Source organism: Artemia sp. Qi Xiang Cuo, chromosome 17, assembly GCF_049724085.1.
Source record: "Artemia sp. Qi Xiang Cuo chromosome 17, ASM4972408v1, whole genome shotgun sequence".
Classification (NCBI taxonomy): domain Eukaryota; kingdom Metazoa; phylum Arthropoda; class Branchiopoda; order Anostraca; family Artemiidae; genus Artemia; species Artemia sp. Qi Xiang Cuo.
Genome location: NC_142810.1, coordinates 41,307,970 through 41,331,263, shown reverse-complemented (window position 1 = coordinate 41,331,263; position 23,294 = coordinate 41,307,970). Strand labels below are relative to the sequence as shown.

The 23,294-nt window shown below is 34.4% G+C and overlaps 1 protein-coding gene across 5 annotated transcripts in view; it reads right to left on the bottom strand.

Moving 5' to 3' along the window:
• Positions 1–1,123: 1,123 nt before the first annotated feature.
• The window catches only part of LOC148942202 (uncharacterized), a 138,393-nt gene continuing 116,222 nt past the window's right edge, over positions 1,124–23,294 (bottom strand). For all 5 annotated transcript variants that reach the window (XM_089103570.1, XM_089103571.1, XM_089103569.1 and 2 more), the window contains 6 exons: positions 20,719–20,913; positions 18,949–19,149; positions 15,164–15,371; positions 11,904–12,009; positions 10,415–10,748; positions 1,124–6,351 (listed from right to left, as the gene is read on the bottom strand). In XM_089103570.1, coding sequence (XP_088959696.1) covers positions 6,256–6,351; positions 10,415–10,748; positions 11,904–12,009; positions 15,164–15,371; positions 18,949–19,149; positions 20,719–20,913 — 1,140 coding nt within the window. In that variant the 3' untranslated portion in view covers positions 1,124–6,255. The remainder of the gene's footprint in view (positions 6,352–10,414; positions 10,749–11,903; positions 12,010–15,163; positions 15,372–18,948; positions 19,150–20,718; positions 20,914–23,294) is intronic.

Sequence of the window (23,294 nt, the reverse complement as noted above, 5' to 3'; positions counted from 1 at the left end):
ACTGACAGGATTGATACGATACAATCGAGTATATTGGAATACTATTATTGATCGTAAAAACAGATATCATCATTTAGCAGTGTTTACAGTTAGTTTAAAGCTATCAATAAGACACCAATAGCATAATTTGTTAACCGGTTCCTTTGGGATACTTTGAGTATTCCTCTTTCCTCCTGTCCCACTATTGAAAACAAATTGTTTGAAACTTTCAATCATATTAAATGAAAAAGATATCTCAATGTTTTTATTCACCTTCAGGGGAGGAGGTCCAAAAGGGACAAGAAGGGCAAGGTAAGAGATTGTATTGCCCTCCTAGTCCAAACGTTTTTGGCTCTTAAAAATAGTATTTGAATTTTCTTTTTTGGTTTAAAGAACAAGAAGACTAAACCATCCAGTTGACTGTCAAGCAAGAAATTTTAATGAATCGGAAAGCAACGTTTATAAAAGCATAGGCTTCTTATTGCTCCTGAAAATTTTCAGTCAATAGATAATCAACGAGAGAAATATGTTTGGAGTTTAGTCAGATGCAGCAGTATGTGAATTAAGTCAGAAATGACAGCATGAATTTAGCTAGGTCTCCTGCTGAGGGGCCAAATAATTTTAGAAATCACAGTTAAGTTGATATTTTTAATCCCATATGTAGGCTAAATGGATTTTCAATTGAATTTTTCTTCATTTTTTGCTAATTGAGTTGATTCAGATGAAAGCAACTTTGGTCTCTCGCAATTCCCTCATTGCGCATCAGATTTTTGAGCAAATAATAATAATAACAAACAACGGTGCTTCGAAGAATCAAAATGTAACATCTACATGAAATATGCGCAAGCGCTGCAATTTCACTATTTGGCTTAAAGTACAGCTACGGTTCTTGTAAAGTTAACAACTAAAAATTAAAGCATGGAGCACGCGGGAAATTTTTCATAATTATTGAAGAATAAATCTCACATCATGACGACCTATACTTCACTTTTAGCCTTTAAAAAATTGATTTATCCGGGTAGCAAAAAGCGAAAATGCTTTTAGCGCATTTTGAAATAGAGCATTTAAATTTAGCTTCTAAAATGAGTCATTTTGATACAAACACTTTAGGCAAACAGAATAAATTACCAAGGCAACATATAACTCAGTCAAAATTATGAAGTTTATTTTCAAGAAAAATCACAAATATTTACAGACAAAATAAAATAAGGGGGGTTAAGGATGACATATACTAGAAATAAAAAAAAAAAATCAAGTCGCTGTTTTAAATAAAACAAATAATGGTCAAAATTCCCATAAGAAGTCATAGCTATAAACAGTCAACTTGCTCCCTAACGGATTAAAACTGAAAACAATAAATTCAATCATCAACACCACGTCGGAAGGTAAGGGAAGGAGAGACTGCCACTCCGAAATAAAACCGATTTCACAAAACACAGACTATTCGGTTACATGGTGGCAACAACCATTTTAAAGTAGAGCCCCTATTTCATTTCCAAAACTAAATCAAGGTACAACCCTGACTAAAAAAAAACAAAACACGAAAGCCCTTCTAATAATCGTACTACTCAAATAAGACGTCTCTCAAGAAGGGACAAACTTTCTTTAATATTAAAAAAAGAAAGCAGAAAATGAAACTTTCTAGGATCAGCCTAAGTTCAAATTCCAGTAAGTCCACCAGTTTGATTCACCTTGCCAAAGTACTGAAATACTCATGAAAGTTTGCCCGGAAAGCGATTGCTTACCATAATAAAAATTTATCATACGCTGATATCCTACTTTTTGCTCTTTTTATTGGTTCAAGTGGAAGACGGTTTTTATATTACCCTTACCTGCCATTGGTGAAGCCCCTTTTCCAAAATTCCGCCGATTAATAGGTTCAAAAAGACATTTCTTAATTATCTTAATTTCAGTTTCTTAACCATCTTATAATGTTTTGACAACATACTTTTTTTCTAGTTCGCTTAATATCTGACCACACCCTCCCCCTATTTTTCTTAGCGCCTTACCTGTGAAACAGGAGCTAGACTCCTCAGTGTATTACCAGTCTTAGGGGTAGAACATAGGACACGTGAGATTTCAGTTTATCCACAGGGAATTGGAAGCTCGAATTTTTAGCAATTTAACATGGCAAGATAGGGACTAATTACTACTAACGCCACTGACATATTAGTCTGTCGACTTCATTAAAGAGGTGGAAACATTCAAAGAAAGTTAGATAATTGATATAATTAATCCTTCCAGTTATGGAATTAAAGTTGAAATGTCTTTGTAAGGGATAATTAACCGCCATTAATTGGTATTCAAGAATTACAATTAGAATCAAATCTGCACAAATTAGGCCTATGTTAGCTTGGGAAAACCTTGAAGGTTATATGCCTAGAGGTGACTGAAATCTGCAGTCTTGCCCTCTTATATTTCAAAGGGCTTGCAAAGACGAGTTATTAGGGTTTTTTTTTTAGAAAACAGAACCGTCAAAGACTAGATGGCATTGATGATCATTCCTTGCGATACTTTCGTCCAGTTTCTACTCTTACAAGTTTCCTAAATTCTGTGGTTTTATCAGTGAAGAAAGAAATGGAGAATTTTTTTTACTCTTCCCCTAAATTAGGTAGCCCCTGAGGAATACAATCAATTGATTCTTTTTATTACGGTTGCAAGCTTAAAACCTATTAAGTCTAAAAGACCTTAGTCCATAGAAATCCCTACTTAAATGAAGTTATGTCTTACATTGTAATTTTGGATCATTTCCAAGTCTTGTATGGTTTTTAACTGAGGAAAAGGTCAAATGACTCCTTAACTTTACAAAGAAAAACTGAGATACATTGTTCACGCTCAGCATAACAACACAGGACCACAAAGATTAAATAAATAAATATTTAGGCTACAGGAAAAAAATTAAATTGAGCAAAACCTAGGTCAACCCTGCTTTCTTGTAAAGAGGTGTGACTGTGGTAACTGAAAAGGCCTTATGCTACATCTTTTGTTCAACCCAGGCTTATAGCACTCTCACTGACGCACAATTTGATTGATAGATTGAATCTGCTCTCTCGATTATTTGGGACCCAAAAAATTTCAGGGCTTTTGATTTTTCCGAAATTCGTCAGGTTCTTTCTTCTGACTTTATAAATAATTGAAAACTGAAATATATGATGCAAAGATCTGTCTTTCTTGTATCTTTGATGGCCACGCAAAATGTTGACTACATTATGCTGTACAACATGTGTATGCTGTATATCGTGTATCTTCATTATATGTGCAATACCGTTCGCTATTAGTCTAAGTTTCAATAAGCCCTAAAATTTTTTGGGTTTTCCCAAATTCCCCCAAAAGAAAATTAATCTTTGAAATTCCCCTTAGAATTATGATTCTTAAATAAAAGGACGTTTTAAAACTAAAATGATCAATTTCCCTAGAGTCTGAACAGTCGAATTTTCTTTTGGCGCATTCTGGGGAAACCCTGAAAAATGATTGGGATAGAGAAAGTAATGTTAATAGGAAAAAAGGGACCAGCCATGCCCTTTTTCTTATCCAATCTCAAGTAAAAATAATGTGTCATAACGCTTTTTGAGTTACCATAACGGATTAGAACATGTCTCAGCAATTGTCCAACATTACAGAGCTTCTAAAATCTCCGAATTTTTCGGTGTTTCCCCGAATTCACCCAAACTAATATAAGATTCTCCTATATGCCCCCAAAAATTTATGCTGGTAAATAAATGAATCTTAACACAACATACGATTTTATGCGGGGTTTGTCAGAGCACAAATTTTCTTGGGAAAACTTGGGACCTAAAAAGTTTGGGAGAGTAGAGGCACTGTATGGTGGTGAAGGATTACACACAGAAAAAAAAACTGGATCGAAATGATTGTCCAATTAGCTAATTTGTATTAGATTAAGATGTTAATTGAAAAAGGAATTTCCACATCGTTGAAATCTGACAACAAAAGAGAAATACTTAGATAAAAAAATGCCTTAAAACCGATCCAAGATGAACATTCAATAAACTAATATTACCTTTTAGCAAGATCAAAACTAAGAATACGCGCTATAGAAAAAAAAAAGAAAAGAAAAAAGGACAATCATTCAAATACAGGAAAGATAAAAAAAAAATATAAGAATTAAATAGAAGAGAATAAACACAAAAAAACAAATAAAAACAAATAAGGCTACAAAAAATATGAAAAAAATGCAATGAATCACAGCTATTGCTCTGTACTGCAGCTCTTATGAGAAAAAAGTATTTGCGCCACAGACAATACCTCGTCACCCAGCTGAATTCGGTCGTAAAACACCTAATTGAATAAAAATACTTGGTGAAACTAGCACCATAATTAGCACAAATGTACAGAGCATTACTAAAATACATGGACAATTTTTACTAGGCAACCACTGGATGGCCCTTTGTTCAGTTGAGAACCAACTGAACAATTCACTCTTCATCTTTACTTCAGTTAAAAACTCGCCGCTATCACAGATGTCATTCTGATTTCAAACATTCCATCCTTATTGTGTAGAGACTAAATGATTTTTCCTTGACAGTTAATAAACCTGAAAGGTCGCTTTACAAGGGTCATTGAGTCTTAAGTCAGAGTAACAAGAAAGTCCTTGAAGCCTGGTACCAATAACTTAAAAGCTGAGCCAAAAACTCACGGAAAGAAAAAGGTTAACAAATAGAATTGGTCAGAGTAAGTGGCCTATTAACATTGATTATTTAAATGGCATTTATGAATTGAAAGGCAACCCTAAGTTGGTACAATGGGATTAACAACTTCTTGGTAATAAGGAGCACGAAGTTTTATCTCAGCCATGGATCTTGTACTATGCATTAGCGTCTGCAAATAATGAAACAAGAATGAATTGAAAAACGGATACCGAGATACCCAGTAAAACCCAGAATGGAGTTGGACGTATCAAATCATGCCAAGGTATTTTTTCTGTTTTCTTTACTAGAACTTACTCCTTGCTATCACCACTGCTCTTAGCTTTAGAAAACCGCTTAACCACCTTATCTAGTTATATCTGTTTATCAAGGTGGCATAGGAAATCATCACACTTAATTACATAGAAAAAACGAGAGGGTAATAGCCTATATATATATATATATGTATTCAACACATAACAGATTTAAAAAAACTACATGTAAATAATGAACTTTTTTTTGGTCATGGAGGACGACGGTGATGAATAAAGATAAAGTAACGTCTCCTTAACGCAAGCGAATTATTAAAAGTTTCTAAAATCATTATGTAGTTTTTGATCTATTTCTTAGAAATGTATTTCTATAGTATTCTAGAGCTGAGTTTTATCGAAAAGCAAAGGGTACTCTTTGTAGTAACACTATTTAATTTCCATAAATTGCATTGCACTTTCCACCATAGAATTTTCGAAGCAAAATTATCAGCACTGTTGACTCTAGATTACTCCACTCACCTAGTGATACAACAGGTATTTATTAATTTTTGCGGAGGAAGTCAAGAGTAATTGAAAATAAAATATGAAATGTACTCTGAATTTATCTTGTCTAAAAGAAAAGAAAAGTTGGCAAAAGTTCCTTTTCACACTATCAAAATGATGTCCAAATCAATCGTGTTCAATAGTGTTTCAAAATCAAATGTTATTCTGGTTTAAAAAGAATAAAAAATTGGACAACTTTGACGACAAGAGTGGACAACTTTGAGATATGGAAGCCTAAATTAGGGGGCAGGAGCACAATATCTAGGCAAATTTTGGAACACTGTCTAAGGCTGGCATGATCATTCAACATAACAAAATAGCATTCAAATTCACTTAGCTATGAAAATCCTGGGTATGCGTTGCGAATCCCAGCAGCTTTGATTCTATGTTCTAAAATTCCTGCGGTGTCAAATTGATGCGATTTATTTTGTATTTTAGTTTCACTCCATTTTAATTTGGTTTATTTTACTCTAACTATTCTGCGCCAATTTTTCAATTAAAAAAGCTGAGATTAAACACCTTTTTATTATGTTAAATGTTCATAGAGCATCCTAGAGAAAACTAATCAAAGAAATTAAAAAGATCACTTCGACACTCAAAAGAAGTAGCGTGAAAGATCATATTCAACAATCCGGCGGGGATTGGCTGTCTAAATATTGAGAATCCTTGATCTGAAGGGTCACCTGTCGAAAGAAAGTCGTAGAAAAAAGTTAATAGGATGTCACTAAGCATACAGTATTAAATAACATGGCACTAAATTATTTCACATTTAGATGTAATTTGGGATTACTTTCTAGTCATGACTGGAGATTCTTTTGTCACATGTCAATGTAGTTGACGAGACTATAAGGTCCATAAAGTCCAAATCTGTCTCGTGCTACAACAGCAATGTAATATCTTAGATCTGGCTCAATCTGAAAGAAAGAAAAGATTAATTACGACCTACAATGCAAGAAAGTGAGAGAGAGAGAGAGAAAGAGAAAGAAAGAGAGAGAGAGAGGGATAATACTACTTCTCTAGCTCTCACTACAATACCAGCACGCCTGAACACAACACAGCTGCACAATCTCCTCCTCCACCTAAAAACATATCCAAAGCTTTACTCTTTACCACCTCCCGTGAAGCTCACAATCGTCTTTGGATGCTTCCTTATAACCTCCTCGCACCCCCTTCGGGGACTACCTGTTGTTGATTTGGCCTAAGATCGATGACCAAAGCACTGAATTTTTGGCAATCTATCATCCTACATTCTTAAAACTTAGCCTAGCCATTTTAATCTTTGTTTCGTTTGTGTTGCAAGTTACACCAAACCTCACTTTTCGTACATCTCATTGTTTAATATGCGGTCAGTCAAACCAGTACCCAAGGCTCAACAAAACATTCAAAGTTTTTATTGTTATTGTTATTATGTTAAACTTATTGTTTAATGTTAATTTCATTAACTTAAACATATTGTAATTATGTTAAACCTGCTGTTTAATATATGGTCAGCCGAACGAGTATCCAAGGCTCAACAAAATGTTCAACGCTCTTATTGTCATTATGTTAACTAATTTTTAATATTATTATGTTAAACATATTGTTATAAGGCTAAACTTATTGTTATTATGTCTTAATATATTATATTTTTCAATGTTTGGTCAGCCAAACAAGTACCTAAGGCTCAACAAAACGTTCAAAGTTTTTACTGTTATTCTTATTATGTTAAACTTTTTGTTATTATGTTAAACTTATTGTTTAATGTTAATTTCATTAAGTTAAACATATTGTAATTATGTTAAACCTGTTGTTTAATATATGGTCAGCCAAACGAGTATCCAAGGCTCAACAAAATGTTCAACATTCTTATTGTCATTATGTTAACTGATTTTTAATATTATTATGTTAAACATATTGTTATAAGACTAAACTTATTGTTATTATGTTCTTAATGTGTTATATTGTTCAATGTTTGGTCAGCCAAACGAGTACCTAAGGCTCAACAAAACGTTCAAAGTTATTATTGTTATTATGTGAAACTTATTGTTTAATACACGAACAGCCAAAAGAGAACCTAAGGCTTAACAAAATGTTCAGTATAAACGTTCAACAAATCTTCCTCAGACTTTCGATGCGCCTAGTTTTCAAAACCATCTTTGACCAATAATTCCTGTTGACTTGTAATATTCTAATATTATTTCGTATTTTTCCAGGTTTTTTCGCCTATGATAAAACAACCTGCGACCTGGCTATTCTACTTTTTACATCTTCACTGCATCTACCGTCTGAACGTATAGTACTACGCAGGTATATCGAAGTTATTCACTTGATAGATTTTCTCGTTAACTAACATCACCTCTTTGCCCTCACTTATTCTGGTATAAGCTGCTTAGCCCACGCATTAATTTTCAAACATACCCTTGCACCCTAAGCTATCTCAAAATTCATTCATTTTACTAACATTTTTTATATATATGCCACCAAAAAGCTTGAAACAGCACAAGCTTTCTTGTGCAGTTGTCTTTAGAAATCAACAAATTGTTGCTGCTTTTACGTTTCTGGATGAAAATCATTACAAAATTTAACTAAATAGTTTAGCTTATTTATTCAACGGTTTAACGTGGTAGCACTGACGAAAATATGATACTGCTTTAAAAGCTTCATAATTTTGAAAAAACGAAAGAAAATCTTAGAAAATCACGGTTTTCAGTATGAACAGACCTAAGATGAGTCCAGGGACAGAAAATGTTTGTATCGTAATATCCTTGTCACAGTAAGACTTGAATGCACACAAATTTTAATAGAAAAGATGTCCTAACACACTTTATCAGAAATGATTCTTCTACTTGCAGAATTTGAATATATTTAACACTTTACGTAAACTTTTAATTTTAAAATATGACGCAACATCCTAGTGCCATCAAAAGGGTGTACGTCCTCCTAATGAACTCGGCTAAGTTTTTTTTCTTTATTTCTTTTTTATTGGCCTCCCCTTGCTTTGCACGGCAACTCGGTGCGTTGTTTCGCTTCACCTGGATTTTCAACAATATTCAAAAACTGACGTCTATTCTATCCCCCTCCACCTCCCCAGAGAAACGGAAATTCCTACGTACGTAAAAGAGTTGCACTATGACCAAATATGAGAAAATTGAGAAACGAAAATTCCTACGTACGTAAAAGAGTTGCACCATGACCAAACATGAGAAAATTACACAAGTATTGCTAAACAGAAAATTACTTAATTCAACTTCAAGTCCTCAGACCCGTCCCCCCTCCTACAGCTTCAGGTAAGAAGCTTCGAACATTTTTCTAGATTTAGAGACAAATAATTTATATAGGTCCCTGCTTTATCACCCCGTAAATTCCAGCTTTTTGCTGAGTTAGAGTAAAATAGTTAAATTTGATCCTATTTAGATACTCCCAGTTCATATGCTACAATACTGTCATTATCCCATACTCAAGAAATTTAAAACTGCCTATTTGTCATAACTGGCATTGTGATGCATGATTTACATCACTTTGTGAGGCATTGTGATGGCATAGTGATGCGGCATGATTGAAAATCATTTTGATTCACAGTTTATTTCATACTGACTGTGAACCGAAAAACAGAAAAACTTAAGCTTTTTCCTTTCTATCGAATGACAGCAAAAAAATATTACAAGAAAATGAACTGTCATGATTATAAAAATCTTAATAATAACCTGTGACTAGGGCAGAGCATGATATTTCAGGTAGCCGTGAAATAGCATCTTGCAATTGTTTTCAGATTAGTGATTGGCTGTGAGTTACAGACAGCTAACATACAAATCAGGGTAACTTCGTGTATATTAAAATACAAGTTTTTATGAATATTCTTAAATTAATTCGTACATAAAAGAAAAAAAAGTCATGGATCACCTATTTATTTTTTCTACGTTGTAACACCTTACACTTTCTCTGAGCTTAACAAAATTAGTTTGGTCTCCTGAATATGCTTGCAATTCTGAGTTTGAAATATTATTTGGGTGATGCAACATAAGACTTAGCTTAACATAGAGGTGTTACGCAAAAAAAAGACAATTGTTACACTTTACAGTTGTACGGTGTCAAATCAAATTTACTTTTATTCCATAAGCATGGTCACAACTTGAATTTGGAAAGTTAAAGCATCAATTTTAAAATATAGCCTCGTGGTTCTAGTAGAACTGACACCAACAAAAGAACGAAGTCTAGCTCCAAATAACCAATAATTTTAAACACATGAAAATAATCAAATGAGGAAGATCATCACTTGAAATGGAATTAGGAATGTAATTTTTACTTCTGTTAATCTTAATGACGACATTTTATGACGACATTAATGACGAAATTTTATTACGAAAGCATGATAATTACGAAAAATAGCTTGAGAATGGTACCTAGACTCGCCATCGCAGATAACCACACATGGAAAAATTACAGTCCCCATCCTGAATAATAAGAAAAATCAATTATTCGCATGAGAACCACTGATGTGTCGAATTTCTTTCGCCAAGGTGATCGTACCAAACCAACAGGAGAACACCTAAGGGAGAGGGAAGGACACCCCCTCCAAAATTTCAAGGTGTCAGCGCGCAGCGTCGACATTCTAGCCCTATTCATCTCGGAAATTTGACTTATGTATCCGCATTTGCCAGTACACTGGACGATTTTGTCGACACATTTTTCATACTCGCCCCACAAAAAAATCAAAACAATAGCTGCCTCCATACGAACCAGTCGTTTTATAATGCTGGCGGGCGACTCATTTGAAAGGGAATTGCCACATCTAGTGCCTTTCGTAAGTAAAAAAAGGGTAACATATCACAAAATGCCAATTAAAAATCAATTCTTGCTTCGAACTAGATTCATAAACTGTTTCTTAAACGCAAAGCTTTTCTACTATAAAAGCAACGGAATGCACCTTGTTTGGGTTTTTGATTAATGCAAATTAAAATGCAAAGCTGTAAATAAAAGAAATAAAAGAAATAAACTAACATTTGTCAAAACGATTTCAACAGGTGTCATGCAAGCTTCTATTTTATCTATACATCTCCAATAGTTAGATTTTGGGGGGCCATCCTTTGCATGATATTCATAAATATGGTAGTCTTTGATTTTGTTATAGAACCTATCAGGCAAATCTAGCCTAACACAGATGTTGCTCTCTCGTTTGGATAGCTGGATGACTGGCTTTGAGGAGAAGGGGCAAGGAACTCCAGAACTAGGCACTGCTTGCAGTTGAGGAAGCGGTGCAGGATGTTTATGAATGCTGAGGCTATGTTGAACTGCTTTTGAGTCATTGGATCCTGTTCCTGAGGCTTCTTCGACCCTGAAAAAGATATTTATAAAGAATCTTGCTTTATCTTTGTAACAAGAACCAAAGCAGGAATTCAAATTGGCAAAAAAAAAAAAAAAAAAAAAAAAAAAAAAAAAAAAAAAAAAAAAAAACGCTTTGTTGTTCTTTAGAGCCACAATGAACTTAATATGTTGTAGAAATCAAATTTAATATTCTGTTTCTCCAGATCATAGTGATAATAAAAAAATGGACAAGAAGCAAGATAGAAAAAAATGATATATAAAAAATCAAATACGAAAACCTACGGATTAAAAAAAAAAAAAGATTTTAATTGAAAGCACCGGAATCAACTATGTGTGATCAGAGACAATTCCCATCATCCAGTTACTTACTAATTTAAACGTAGCAATGACAACGTCACCACGTTACCCTTTCGTGTTAAAATTAGGACTCATCTTACTCTTATAAGTTCTCTAGGAAGTCCCCAGCCACTAATCGGTTTTTAAGACAGATAATTCCTTCCTAAAAGGTAGAATATATATGTCACATTCTGAACTAAAACCATTCCAGCACATTAAGCTCAGGACCATCTAACATAATTCAACACAAAAAATTGGCAGGTCTGTACACAAACAAAAAACATACCCAAACACAAATCTCATGGACATACTCCCTAAAATCTCATAAAAAAATAAAAAATTGCACAATCTGAAACAAATGTTGCATTTGGTACTTTGACTGTTGTATATATATTAATAATTTAACACTTTTCAATTATGCTGGGTTGCGCTTCACCAAAAAGTTTTGAATTGCTATTCACTCCGTGATTAGCAAAAAAAATCTGCTTCTATTAGCTCTAATGCTTCCTTTGGTTTTTATGTTGACACTGCTTACCACATAAGATTTCATTACCATAAGATTTCATTACTTAACTTCAAGCAATGACACAAACTTTAAACATTCCTTTATCAATTATCTATTACACAAAGCTGACAAAAATAAATGGCAATTCAAATTAATGGCAATTTAATCTTAAATTGTCTTCTGCATATGTTTTTTTTTCCAATGGCCTGTTTAAATACGACAAAGAATCATAGAACATTTTTTAAAGTACTGCCTCTATTTATTCTTTCGAACGTAGCGACCATTTAATAGCAGGGACAGTAATAAATAAATAATACTACTTACGATGGTGGCAAGACGGAAACGATTGCTAACAATTTCTCAGAACTGCTAGAAGAAGACGCCGAGTTACGACGGAAAGAAGTAGAAGCTATTGGACCTGAACTTCCACCTAGAACATGACAAGAAGTTAATTAATGAAATTAAATACTGGGTACCATTGATGCAAGGCCGTATCGAAGACTTTTGTTCCAAGGGGGGGGGGGGGGGCTATCAAAAAGTCCTTCCGTTGATATGTGGTTTTGTTACTATTGAACGAGTCGGACAAATAGTTATATACAACTGACTTTCAGTCAGTTCTTTGGTATCTATTCAGGCAATGAATCTCTGTACTACTAAAGGATACGTATCAATGAGTACCTTGTTTTACTTGACAGTAGCTCAAATAATACTACATTCTTAAATAGGATTGAGCGAGTAATTAAAGCTATATACATAAAAAAGAAAACAATTCAACGCGATACTTGAAGCTGACTAAATCTGATTTAATTAGCCTAAGACGAGCTGAACTGAGAGGTAATCATGAGATTTTGATATATGAATTTGGCCAAAATTTTATGTCCAGGTCCTTTTCAAAATTAAAGAACTTTTCGTCTTTAAAAACGAAGCACTCAAAAAAAGGTTAAGACAATGCCAGCATATTCAAAATAAAGAATGACACGTCAGGGAGAGGGGATAATTTCTAAACGTCGTGACAGCCAAATGAGAAGTGAGAACCTAGAGTAGACCATCTGATCGAGCATATTGAGTTCATTTGAGGCGGTGGTCCTATAAATATTGATCTGACGGAGAAAAAGGCGCATTGTGGTTTAAGATTCCTCTGCCAAGTGTAGTTTTTTTGTTTGTTTTTTTGATGGATATACATATCGTTTTGTGCGTTTTGCATTTTACACTAAACTTCAGGGATAAGGCTGAATACAGGAAGTGCCAATTTCTCAAAAAGAATGACACAATTAGTTTTCCTATTAACCCTGAATTAGAAAATACACTATAAGTAATTTTTCCATTAACTCTGAATTAGAAAATACACCACAAATTCCAAAAATTTTGGAATGTCTCGTTATAAACGTTTCGTCTTCTATATCTAGGCTTTAGACATGATCCCAAATTTTTGAGTGTTGTGTGTTAGATTGCAACGAATTTTGGAGCCAAAAGTTTTATTTGTAGTCTGTTTGCATAGGAGAAAAGCAGAAGCATCCCTTCTAAATAATACTAAACTCCCGACAGAAACTGATGAAATAAATGAGAACTAACTCAACTAGCCCATTGAAAACACTTGGTTTAGGGGCATCAAATTAGATGAGACAAAACTTTTCCAAAATATTGCTTTTGAATTATCATAGCTTGTCACCATCAGAAAACAATGAACCTAAATCATAATGCTAGGGTAGTCTGTTTATGGGTAAACAGGTAGCCATCTAGGTAGCTTAATAATACCAGGGTAGCCTACCGTTCTTCAGCCAGGTAGATTTTGGTTTCTCAGTTATAGTATACATAGAGCTTAGCATAAAATAGAAGTGACAAGAAACAAAAAGCCCTTTGTATTAGGCTGTATTCCATACCAATATTTAGAAGTTAGATGTAGAAGCAAGAATCTCCAAACGTCGATATTAACATCACACCAAAATTCGAAAATGTTTACACCTCATCCTTATAGTAGGAAATATAGCAAAAATATATAATTTTTTTTTACCTCATCCTAATTGTCAGACATACAGCAGAAATATAAAATACGAAAAATCCCGCATCTCATCCTGATAGTTAGAAATATAGCAATCTTTTCCAGGGTTGGGCAGCTCAAAATTTTTTAATGCCTCAGATAACTAACTGACGATAACAATGTATGGCATAAAGTTTAGTTATGGTTTCAGATATTGAACATACCGAAAACAAGCTTTTTTAAGGAAAAGTGGTACCAGACACAGCTTTTGAAAATTTACCCTCTATTGACAGTTGTTACCATATTTACACGGTTTTCTACGTTTTCACAAGGAAAAGTTTTGCAAGAAAAGCATTTTTTTTGGAAAATTGTTACCAGACGCAACTTTTCAGGAAGTCCCTTCTTTTGGATGTTTTTTCCATGATTATACCATTACTTTCCAATTTGATCTTCACTATTAATAGGTTTTTAAAGGAGAAAACAACTCAGTAGAAAGTTGGACATATCAATAGTAAAAATAATGGTATATCGAAAAATTCCGATGTTATTCAACCCGACTATCAGCATTACGTCATCCAATGTCTTGTTTCCTCTTTTTTTTATGTGCGTGCATCTTTTGAGTTCCATTACTGCTGAGTCAGTGATATCATATTGCTCATTCAATGTCTTTTTTCCTCTTTTTTTTCATGTGCGTGCATCTTTTGATTTCCATCACTGCTGAGTCAGTGATATCACATTGCTTATCCAATCAGAATTACGTCATCCAATATCCTTTTTCCTCTTTTTTTTTTTATTTGCGTGCATCTTTTTAGTTCCATCACTGCTGAGTCAGTGATATTGTATTGCTCATCCAATCAGCACTACGTCATCCAATGTCTTTTTTCCTCTTTTTCTTCATGTGCGTGCATCTTTTGAGTTCCATCACTGCTGAGTCAGTAATATCATATTGCTCATCCAATCAGCACTACGTCATCCAATGTCTTTTCCTCTTTTTTTTTCACATGCATGCACCTTTTGAGTTCCATCACTGCTGAGTCAGTGATATCATATTGCTCAGCCAATGTCTTTTTTCCTCTTTTTTTTTCATGTGCGTGCGTCTTTTTAGTTCCATCACTGGTGAGTCAGTGATATTGCATTGCTCATCCAATCAGCATTATGTCATCCAATGTCTTTTTTCCTGTTTTTTTTTTTTCATGTGTGTGCATCTTTCAAGTTCCACCACTGCTGAGTCAGTGATATAATATTGCTCTATATTCGTTTTCCTTTTTATTAATAGCAAAATGTTAAGTGGCAGCTTCCTACCTTGTCTGCGCTGAAAGCGTAAACAAAACCGTGTTATAAAAAATAATAACAATTATAGCACGCAGAAAAAACATATATGTCATTGAAATCTTTCCAGAAATCAGATCATAGCTTTTTTTTAAATCCCCGTCGGTAGACTTTTCACACACACAAAAAAAAGAAAAAAAAAAAAAAAACACTAGATCATTTTAGCCACAACATCAATGTGCGTTAATGTTTATTGCGTTTTATCATGTGGCGATGGCGGCCAAAACCTGCATTTTACTCAAGAACAACTATCAAGAATTGATGGAAATATACGTACTGGAGGCATCATCATCTGTCAGATCTATCACATTAGCATTCTGGTTTCCATCAATATTTGGCGCCTGTTTTTCTGTGGCTTGAGCTGCAGCTGAATTTGTCAACCCTTGTGGAATATTGGTCCCTTCTGGCCATTTTACCGTAGCCACTTTTGTTACGATTTCGCCTTCTGGTCTACGTAGCTGTGTGCTTCCATTGACATTGTTTTCCTGGAATTTTTTTCATTAAATCGTTTCTGAAGACTTGCTGCTTGTTTAGTGTGAAAGAAATATGCTAATTTATGATGATCCATTTTTGATATTTTGCATATTAGTCAATTTCGCTTCATGCTCTTTAAGCAAGTTCCATATGTTTTTTGTTTTTGCTTTTTTTTGGAGCCCTAAGGTAATGATGTTTCCATGGGAAACACCAATTGTGACATCGCTGGATAGCTGAGATTTGGCTACATCCGTTTATCGAACTACACTTCTAAAATTGGCTTTATATTTTTTAGATTAAAAAAAAGAAAAGAAAAAATGCAAAAACATGAAAATTTCCTTTTTCCAAAGAAGCTTAGAAAAAGTCTAAGTAACATCCTAATTCTGGCTATTAAATGGATCAGGAACTAGTGAATCGCATTATTCTTTTTTTCTCGACAAAAATCAAAGATAGGTTAAAACCTCCCACCATACCCACAAAAAGCTCATCTAATTCATTTGAGCTTCATTATACATCAGTGTTTGACAAGTGCTAGTGTAGTGGTTTCTATTTTGCACTTGCGAACTCATTTTGGCTGGAATGTACTCTTGACAATGACAAGTTGTATCGAAAGATTACACAACACAGTCCGAGAGCACCAGGGACAGTTGCCCACCCCCTGAATTTTTACCGCCCCTCACACTGTCCAGATTTTGAGAACAGCATTCTGGGCTATCTTCAATGTAAAACGTCTTAGCATTTTTGTCGAAAAAACAACCTGTTTGCCCCCCTTCCCACAGACTGAGTCTTCTCGGAAAAGTTACAACTTCAGCTTTATTGCAAAATCGCTTCTCTCATAAGGAACATACACCTTAATACGGCTGGGGTAAATCTAAAGGCTGTAGGATTTTTTTTTTTTTTTTTTTTTATTTTTTTTTTCAAACAAGAAAAACATTCGTTCTACCCTCAAGATAAGATAAACCTAATTAGAATAAAAGCATCTAAATTCTAACGATTTTGGCATTTGAGAAAAGGAGATTTTGGGAAAAATACAAGCTTCTAGTTATCTTGAGAATCAAATGAAATAAAAGAAAGCAAAAATTGAGCCTGTTTCGTTTGACACTGATATAAATGTCATTTTTTCAAAAAATTTTACAGATCACATATTAAATTACTAAAGCTGAATACAGAATCGGCCATATATAGTTTAGCATTACTATGGAACTTTGTTGTTCCCTTCATCACCGTGATCATTGGTGACTTCTTTCATTATCAATTCATCAGAACTAGAGATAAGTGTCACATGAAATGAAATAACATTTAATTGTACATAACTAGCAAACGAGCTTGAGACAACAGACATAAAAAGAAGATAAACCGTAACGTATATTCTTTTCTGAAGACAAGAGAAAATTATTTTGCCCCCCCCCCCAAACTTAGTCCAAATTTCCCCCTTCCTAAAAACTTTCTCAAAGCTTTAGGTCAATCCCCCAGCGGTAAAGCAAAAACAGAGTATACTAACCGCAATACAAATAAAATTCATTATATCTTAACGAAATACAGCCTGTATTGTATGCAATCCCTATAATGAGAAATACTCGCTTGCCTTTATGCATAGAAAAAAAAAGAAAGAAGCTTGCTCCCTCGCGTAAAAGTACGTGATTGCCTCCAAATTAGTGATTAGCCGGGAGTTATTGATATTACCAATTATTTAAAGTAAGATTAAAATATCATACAACACCATGTAAATTAAAGAAGTTTAATAAGTGAGTTGACTATACCCCAGGTCAACACATGCACTAGTTTCTATACGTCTCTCTTTTTCTCACCATGATCAACTGGTTACACAACTTTCATTATCACCTCTTGTTTTATGTAATAAATTTCAATTCATAAACGCTAGAGATAAGTCTCATTAGCAGTAATATGCAATATTTTAGTTTAAAAGTTCTTAATAATAGTGAGGAAATAGGACTCATTAAAACTAATCTATTAATAATGCTGATCTTCAGAAATTTTAAACTGACAAATTGGATTGTAAATTCATAATCTAGACTGTGAATTTGCCATTCTACTGATGATCTAGATCATAAAAATACTGTTCAACTGGCAATCGACATTACAAGTCCATAATCTAGAGTGTGAATTTATCAACTTTACTTCAGGAAAAAGATTGCCAGTTAGCTATTTTTTGGGGTTGTGTTTGCGAATTTTGCTGTTTCACTGTATATTGTTTGCTATTTCATTGTACAAAATCCAATAATCAGTTTCATAAACTTATTTGTTCCAATGCAAACTTGTTTCACGAACCTCTTCAGTCAGTGAAAAAAACTCCGCCTCTAGAGCTAATAGAAAATGCAACCTAGAAATTACCTAAAACTACCAACTAAATGAATCTTATCTCAACTGGATTTGGCAGATGGCTTCATTGAAATGCTTAATGCCAAAACAGAATGCATCCTGAAATGGAGTTTTTAGCAATAGTAGTAAAAGAGTAAATAAAACTTGCTGTTTAAGTATTTTAGGACTTGTAATGGGAGTCTGGATGCTTCAGAATTCATAGGAGTTGCTTGATGCTTTTGATATTTGTATATTTATTCATATTTTTTTGTAGAGAATTTTATTTCTTTCTCTTTTTTACTCCGTTGTTTTTCACATTATAGAGGTTATAAATAAAATAATTTATTCTTCTATAGAAAAAACCGTCAGAAGCAGCTAAGCTTCACTTTGATTAGCTGAAATTTTCTTTTTCTAAATATCTTAATTGTCTTAGAAATCTTCTTTTCTGAGGCAAACTCAAAATTAACAACCTATAAAGACCTTATAACACTTTATAAACTTAAATTAAAATTATAAACTTTATAACACTTGATCAAATTGCCGAAAAAACATATGGGTACAATCTATCAAGAACTGAAGCTTTGCTTTACGTTTGCCCTTTAGAAAGAAAGAAAAAAAATTGCAAACTATGTTAGCGTTATGATTACACCTTTCATTAAAGGGTTAATAGAAAAGCCATACATCACTTAGTATGACTTAAAGGTAAGCTATGACCTGCACGACTAATACATATGATCACACATCGTGGCACATATAGATCATACATATTGTGAGCTGTACATATGGTAGACACATAAACACATAAAGTTGCACATACAGATCAAACACACCATAAGAACATGTCATAACATATGGCAGAACATACAAATCACACATAATGTATGTTAAACATCTTGTAAGAAGATGTGACAATCATATAATGACATGGTATCACACACAAATCAAGTATATCTCAATCTAACACATGATAAGATAACTGTCAGATTAGAAGTCCATTTTAATCAAAAGCAGCAATGAATCTTCTTTTTAATTTTCTTTGCCGTTGGTTTTGTCGATTTGAATAAACTGGTCTTTGAACAGTTTGTGTACAAGACGTGGTTTTCTTAAAGAAGAAAAAATACATATCACCGCCAAGGGTTAAGGAAAATCCACACCACATAACAGGCGGAGCATCAGCGCAAGGACAGCTAATGAGATTACATTAGCCAGAAAAAGAAACTATAGTCAAAGGAAAACTGATAAAGAGACCTAAAAATAAAAAGTACCTACAGAACTCAAAGATTTCTTAGAAGCTTGCACCAACACATCAGAGGAGATCACATTCATAGGTAGAGAATCAGAAGGCTTAGCCGGTCCTACTGTATCCGTTGGCAGTGCCCCCAAGACTCTAGGTGGTGTTGCTGCCGCTAGAAGAGAACCACTGGAAGCTTTCTTGGGGTTCTTCATTGGTGACTTGTTTGGGCGTTGGACCTAATTAACAAGAATTTCAGCGCAATTATAATTACGTAGGTATAATTCCATTAAAATAAAACTTCATATAGCCAAAATTATTTTAAAAAGATGTTGCGAATTAAGATTCCGTCGATTCATATTGTTCAGATGCGTTACATCTAAAGATAACAGAAAAAGTGAATTCCGAAAAAAAAGATATGCCACAAGACTCAAAAAAAAAAAAAAAAAAGAAATATTACTGGTATCCAATTGCAGCAACTACATTGAGTTCCTAAACAGGCCCACTTCGATCAATGGAAGCCTCGATCTAATAATGTAAACTAGAAAACCGATTACCTCTAAAACCTTTCGCGCTAATCAGTAGACTTACCTGGCCTCAAAACAAATTATATCGCGTCAAGTGTCAAAAAAGATTTTCAAACTCCTTGGCCTCCTATTTCGTTAATACCTTTAACAAATGACCCTTCTTTTGGGTTTTCTTTGCGATTATGAGAGAAGCATAAATTAGCGCTCATTTAGCTGTTTCAATAAACGAACAGGGGACGAATAAAGGAGTTGCCCTACCTTCATTGATGGATTGAGGAAAGCGAACTTTGCTAACTAGGTAAAGAAAAAATAAAAACTATCAATTCATAGAAAAAAAAAATCCAGAATAAACAAATATAAAATAGCTCGTCCAGTTCAAATTAACAACACGATTGCCGCTAAATGTTAAAGTAGTAACTAAAGTTTCTTGAGTAATACTACTACTAAAAACTCAGTGCAGCACTAAGTTTGGTGTGGCTAAAATAGCTGATCACTCTCCTCCTCCATCACAATCTATTCAATGCGTCCCTCTTTACACCCTCCCAAGAATTTCCAAATTCCTTCAAAGGCTTTTTACAAACTCTTCCGAATGTCATTTGGCGGCGACATGAATTTCGTTTGGCCCAAGATGGATGGCTAAAGAGGAAGCGCTTTGGAAATCTGTATTCTTCATCTGGAAAACATGCACAACCAATCTAGACCTTTCTTTCATTACTCCTAGAAAGCGAAATAGAAGCACATTTTTGTCGCAGCTTACTGCTTGAAATACGATCAGTAAAAACTATCGCCAAAGCACGAAAAACTATCCGTAGGCGATTCTTCTGGCAAACACCTAACAAAACTCCGTTTTCTAAAGCTTTAGAAAAAGCATCAAAAGTTAGTTTATATGCATTTTTGTTACTTTTTAAGAGCCGGGCAAAAATTTTGGGGAGGGGGGAAGAGATTGAAACCTAGCAACCCTCTCCCTGAATACGGCCTTTGTTCCAGCACTAGCTATATTAAAAAAAAGATTTGATACACTATTTTTTTGGTTATGAAAAACTGAATTACACAATAAAATCTAAATAAAAATCAAACATCTCTCACCACTACACACTGCACAAACAAATATCCTTAACTCTGTCTATACGATTATTTAAATTCAAGACAGGAAGCTGGAAGAATCTAGAAAAATTTGAAGGGAGAATTCTTCCTGCCTTTCCTCCCCTGATGGCAGGTATTGTATCCTAAATTTGTCTCTTAACGAGAAGACAAAGAAACAAAAGAGAACAGTTGGCTTACAGTCTGTGAATTTTGTTCCGACGATGGACGAGCAGTAGCAGGTGCACTGGCAACGCCATTGATGACATTTCTAAACACTGAAGAAGTGCGACTTCTTTTTTCCAATCTATTAACCTCGGGTCGAGAATTTCTTCGTTTGTTGGAGACATGCTTTTCTGAACTGTTATCTTGACTCTTAGCAGCATCTTTCTGAAACTAAGAAAGAACGATATCAATGATGCTAAAAACATGTAAAGGCTAGAAATTTGTCAAATGTCAGGGATCCCCGAGCGAATACTTAGAAGAAGTAATTTAATTCCTCCCATTGAAATCGTAAGTTTTTGACCAAGTTTGCCTTGCAAAAATAATGTGAAATTCGGCTAATTTTCGTAAGATTCAGATTACTAACCCAAATGATTCAAATATATCACGAGATACCTTACATCCTTTGACCCTAAACCAAAGCTAAAAATTTGTCCAGAGTATCCTTTTAGGGAAACTAGTCTCACAAAGTCACAGTTTTTTTTTCTAGATGGACCATATTTGATATTTGAATATGAGTTATAGATATGATGTAATTTGTTTAGTAGAGTTGGCTAATAATAAATCAAACAATCATTTTGTATCAAAAACTGTACGCGTATGCTAAAATTTGTGAAGTCTATTGGTTATTTTTATATTAGCACAATCCAAATCCTTAGGTTACTTTAATTGTATTTTAAGATAATCACCTGTAGAACAGCCGAGGATTTGTGAGGTCGTTATTAGCAAGTGCATCCTCAAAATACATATTCCACATGCTACCATAAATAATTTACTGCACAACAAAGCCGCCTGAGGTTAACGCAGCTGCACAAGTTCCTCCTCCAACCCAGTCTATTTCGTTTGGACCCAGATGGATTACCTACTGTTCGTTTGGACCCACTCCATTAGGGGAGTAACTACTTTTCATTTGGACCGTTTGGACCCACTTCATTTGGGGATTACCAACTTTTCGTTTGGACCCACATGGACGTCCAACAAAGGACGATCTTTGGCAAATGTCATCCTTCATCTTCCTTTTATTATAACCCTAGTCAAACAGTGCGTGGTAACGAACAGTAAAAAAGGAGCGACCCGGCATAATAATAACCAAAATTCTAAAAGACGGAATTTTGATAATAATAGATATATCGAAAGAATCGGAGTTTAATGCTGATTTAAAATAGATAAATTTCATTCAGTTTAGTCTTACCCATCAAAAGTTACGCGCCTAATAAAATTTGCCTGATTTTCGAAAAAAAGGGAAAATCCCCTAAAAGTCACAGAATTTTTATGAAAATCCCACCGTCAGATTCAGCCTATCAGAGAACCCTACTGTAGAGGTTTGAAGCGCCTATCTGAAAAAATACTTTTTTTTTTGCCAGAAGAAACATCAGGGATGCGTGTTTATTCGTTTGTTTTTCCCACGGGTGATCGTATCGACCCAGTGGTCCTAGAATATCGTAAGAGTTCATTCGAAAGGGAATTAAAAGTTCTAATGCCCTTTTTAAATGACCAAAAAATTGGAGGGCAACCAGGCCCCCTTCCACGCCCCTTTTTTCTTAAATCGTCCAGTCAAAATTTTAAGATAGCCATTTTTTTATGCATAGTTGAAAGGCCAAATAAATGTGCCTTTGGAGATATCAGGACCCCCCCCCCACAGCCCCTGGGGAAAGGTCTTTAAGTTAAAAAATTTGCCTATTGTTTAGGTATAGTAATTGTTATTGGGAAGTATGCATACATTTTTCGGGGGGAGGGGGCGAATTTTGGTGGGATTTTCCACGGGGATTATTTTTCATGAGGAGGGAAGTTTCCAAGGGGGGACTTTTTCATGGGAAATTTTACACTGGGGGAATTTGTCAGAATTCCTATACGAAATTCTTCTTATGTCTTGCTTTCTCCTTGCCTACTCAATTTTAAGCATGGAGACGTTAAGGGTAATTATCCAGGGTAAATTTTTACCAGGATTGAATGGTCTAGAGAATAAATCCTTGGGGAGGAGGAATTTTTTAGTGGAGGAGTAGCCAGATTTCCTGGCATTATTTAAAAAACGATCAGAAATTCAATGAAAAAAAGAAGTTTTTCAACTGAAAGCTTAAAGCACTGTCGCTAACATATGTAGCTGGCTCTCCATTTTCCCTCCCAAAAATATTTTCTGCGACTTGACAAACTAACTTCGTAACATTATTAGGATCATTTTCTACCATATCAAATTCTAAACTCTTCAGTTTCATACTGTACCGTTATTCGATAGCTCCTCTACCGATGTTAGTTGTTCGATTCCTAGAGGGTCACAAACATTCGGAGAGTGCTGCCCATTCTAAATTTTAGCCATAAATTAATTTGACAGACTACTATAGAGTGATCTTTTAACACAAAAAAGGACACTCCTTGTAGCTTAGTATCCTATATCAATCCTGCCAGTCACGATTTACAACAAAATATCGATAAGGTTGGCCGTTTTCCAACCATGCAAATAGTACATCAACTTAACAACCATTTGATGATGAACTGAGTACTGTTCGTAACTAAATTGTTACCATTAATGGGCCCGCACCGCTCGGCATGCAAACTAC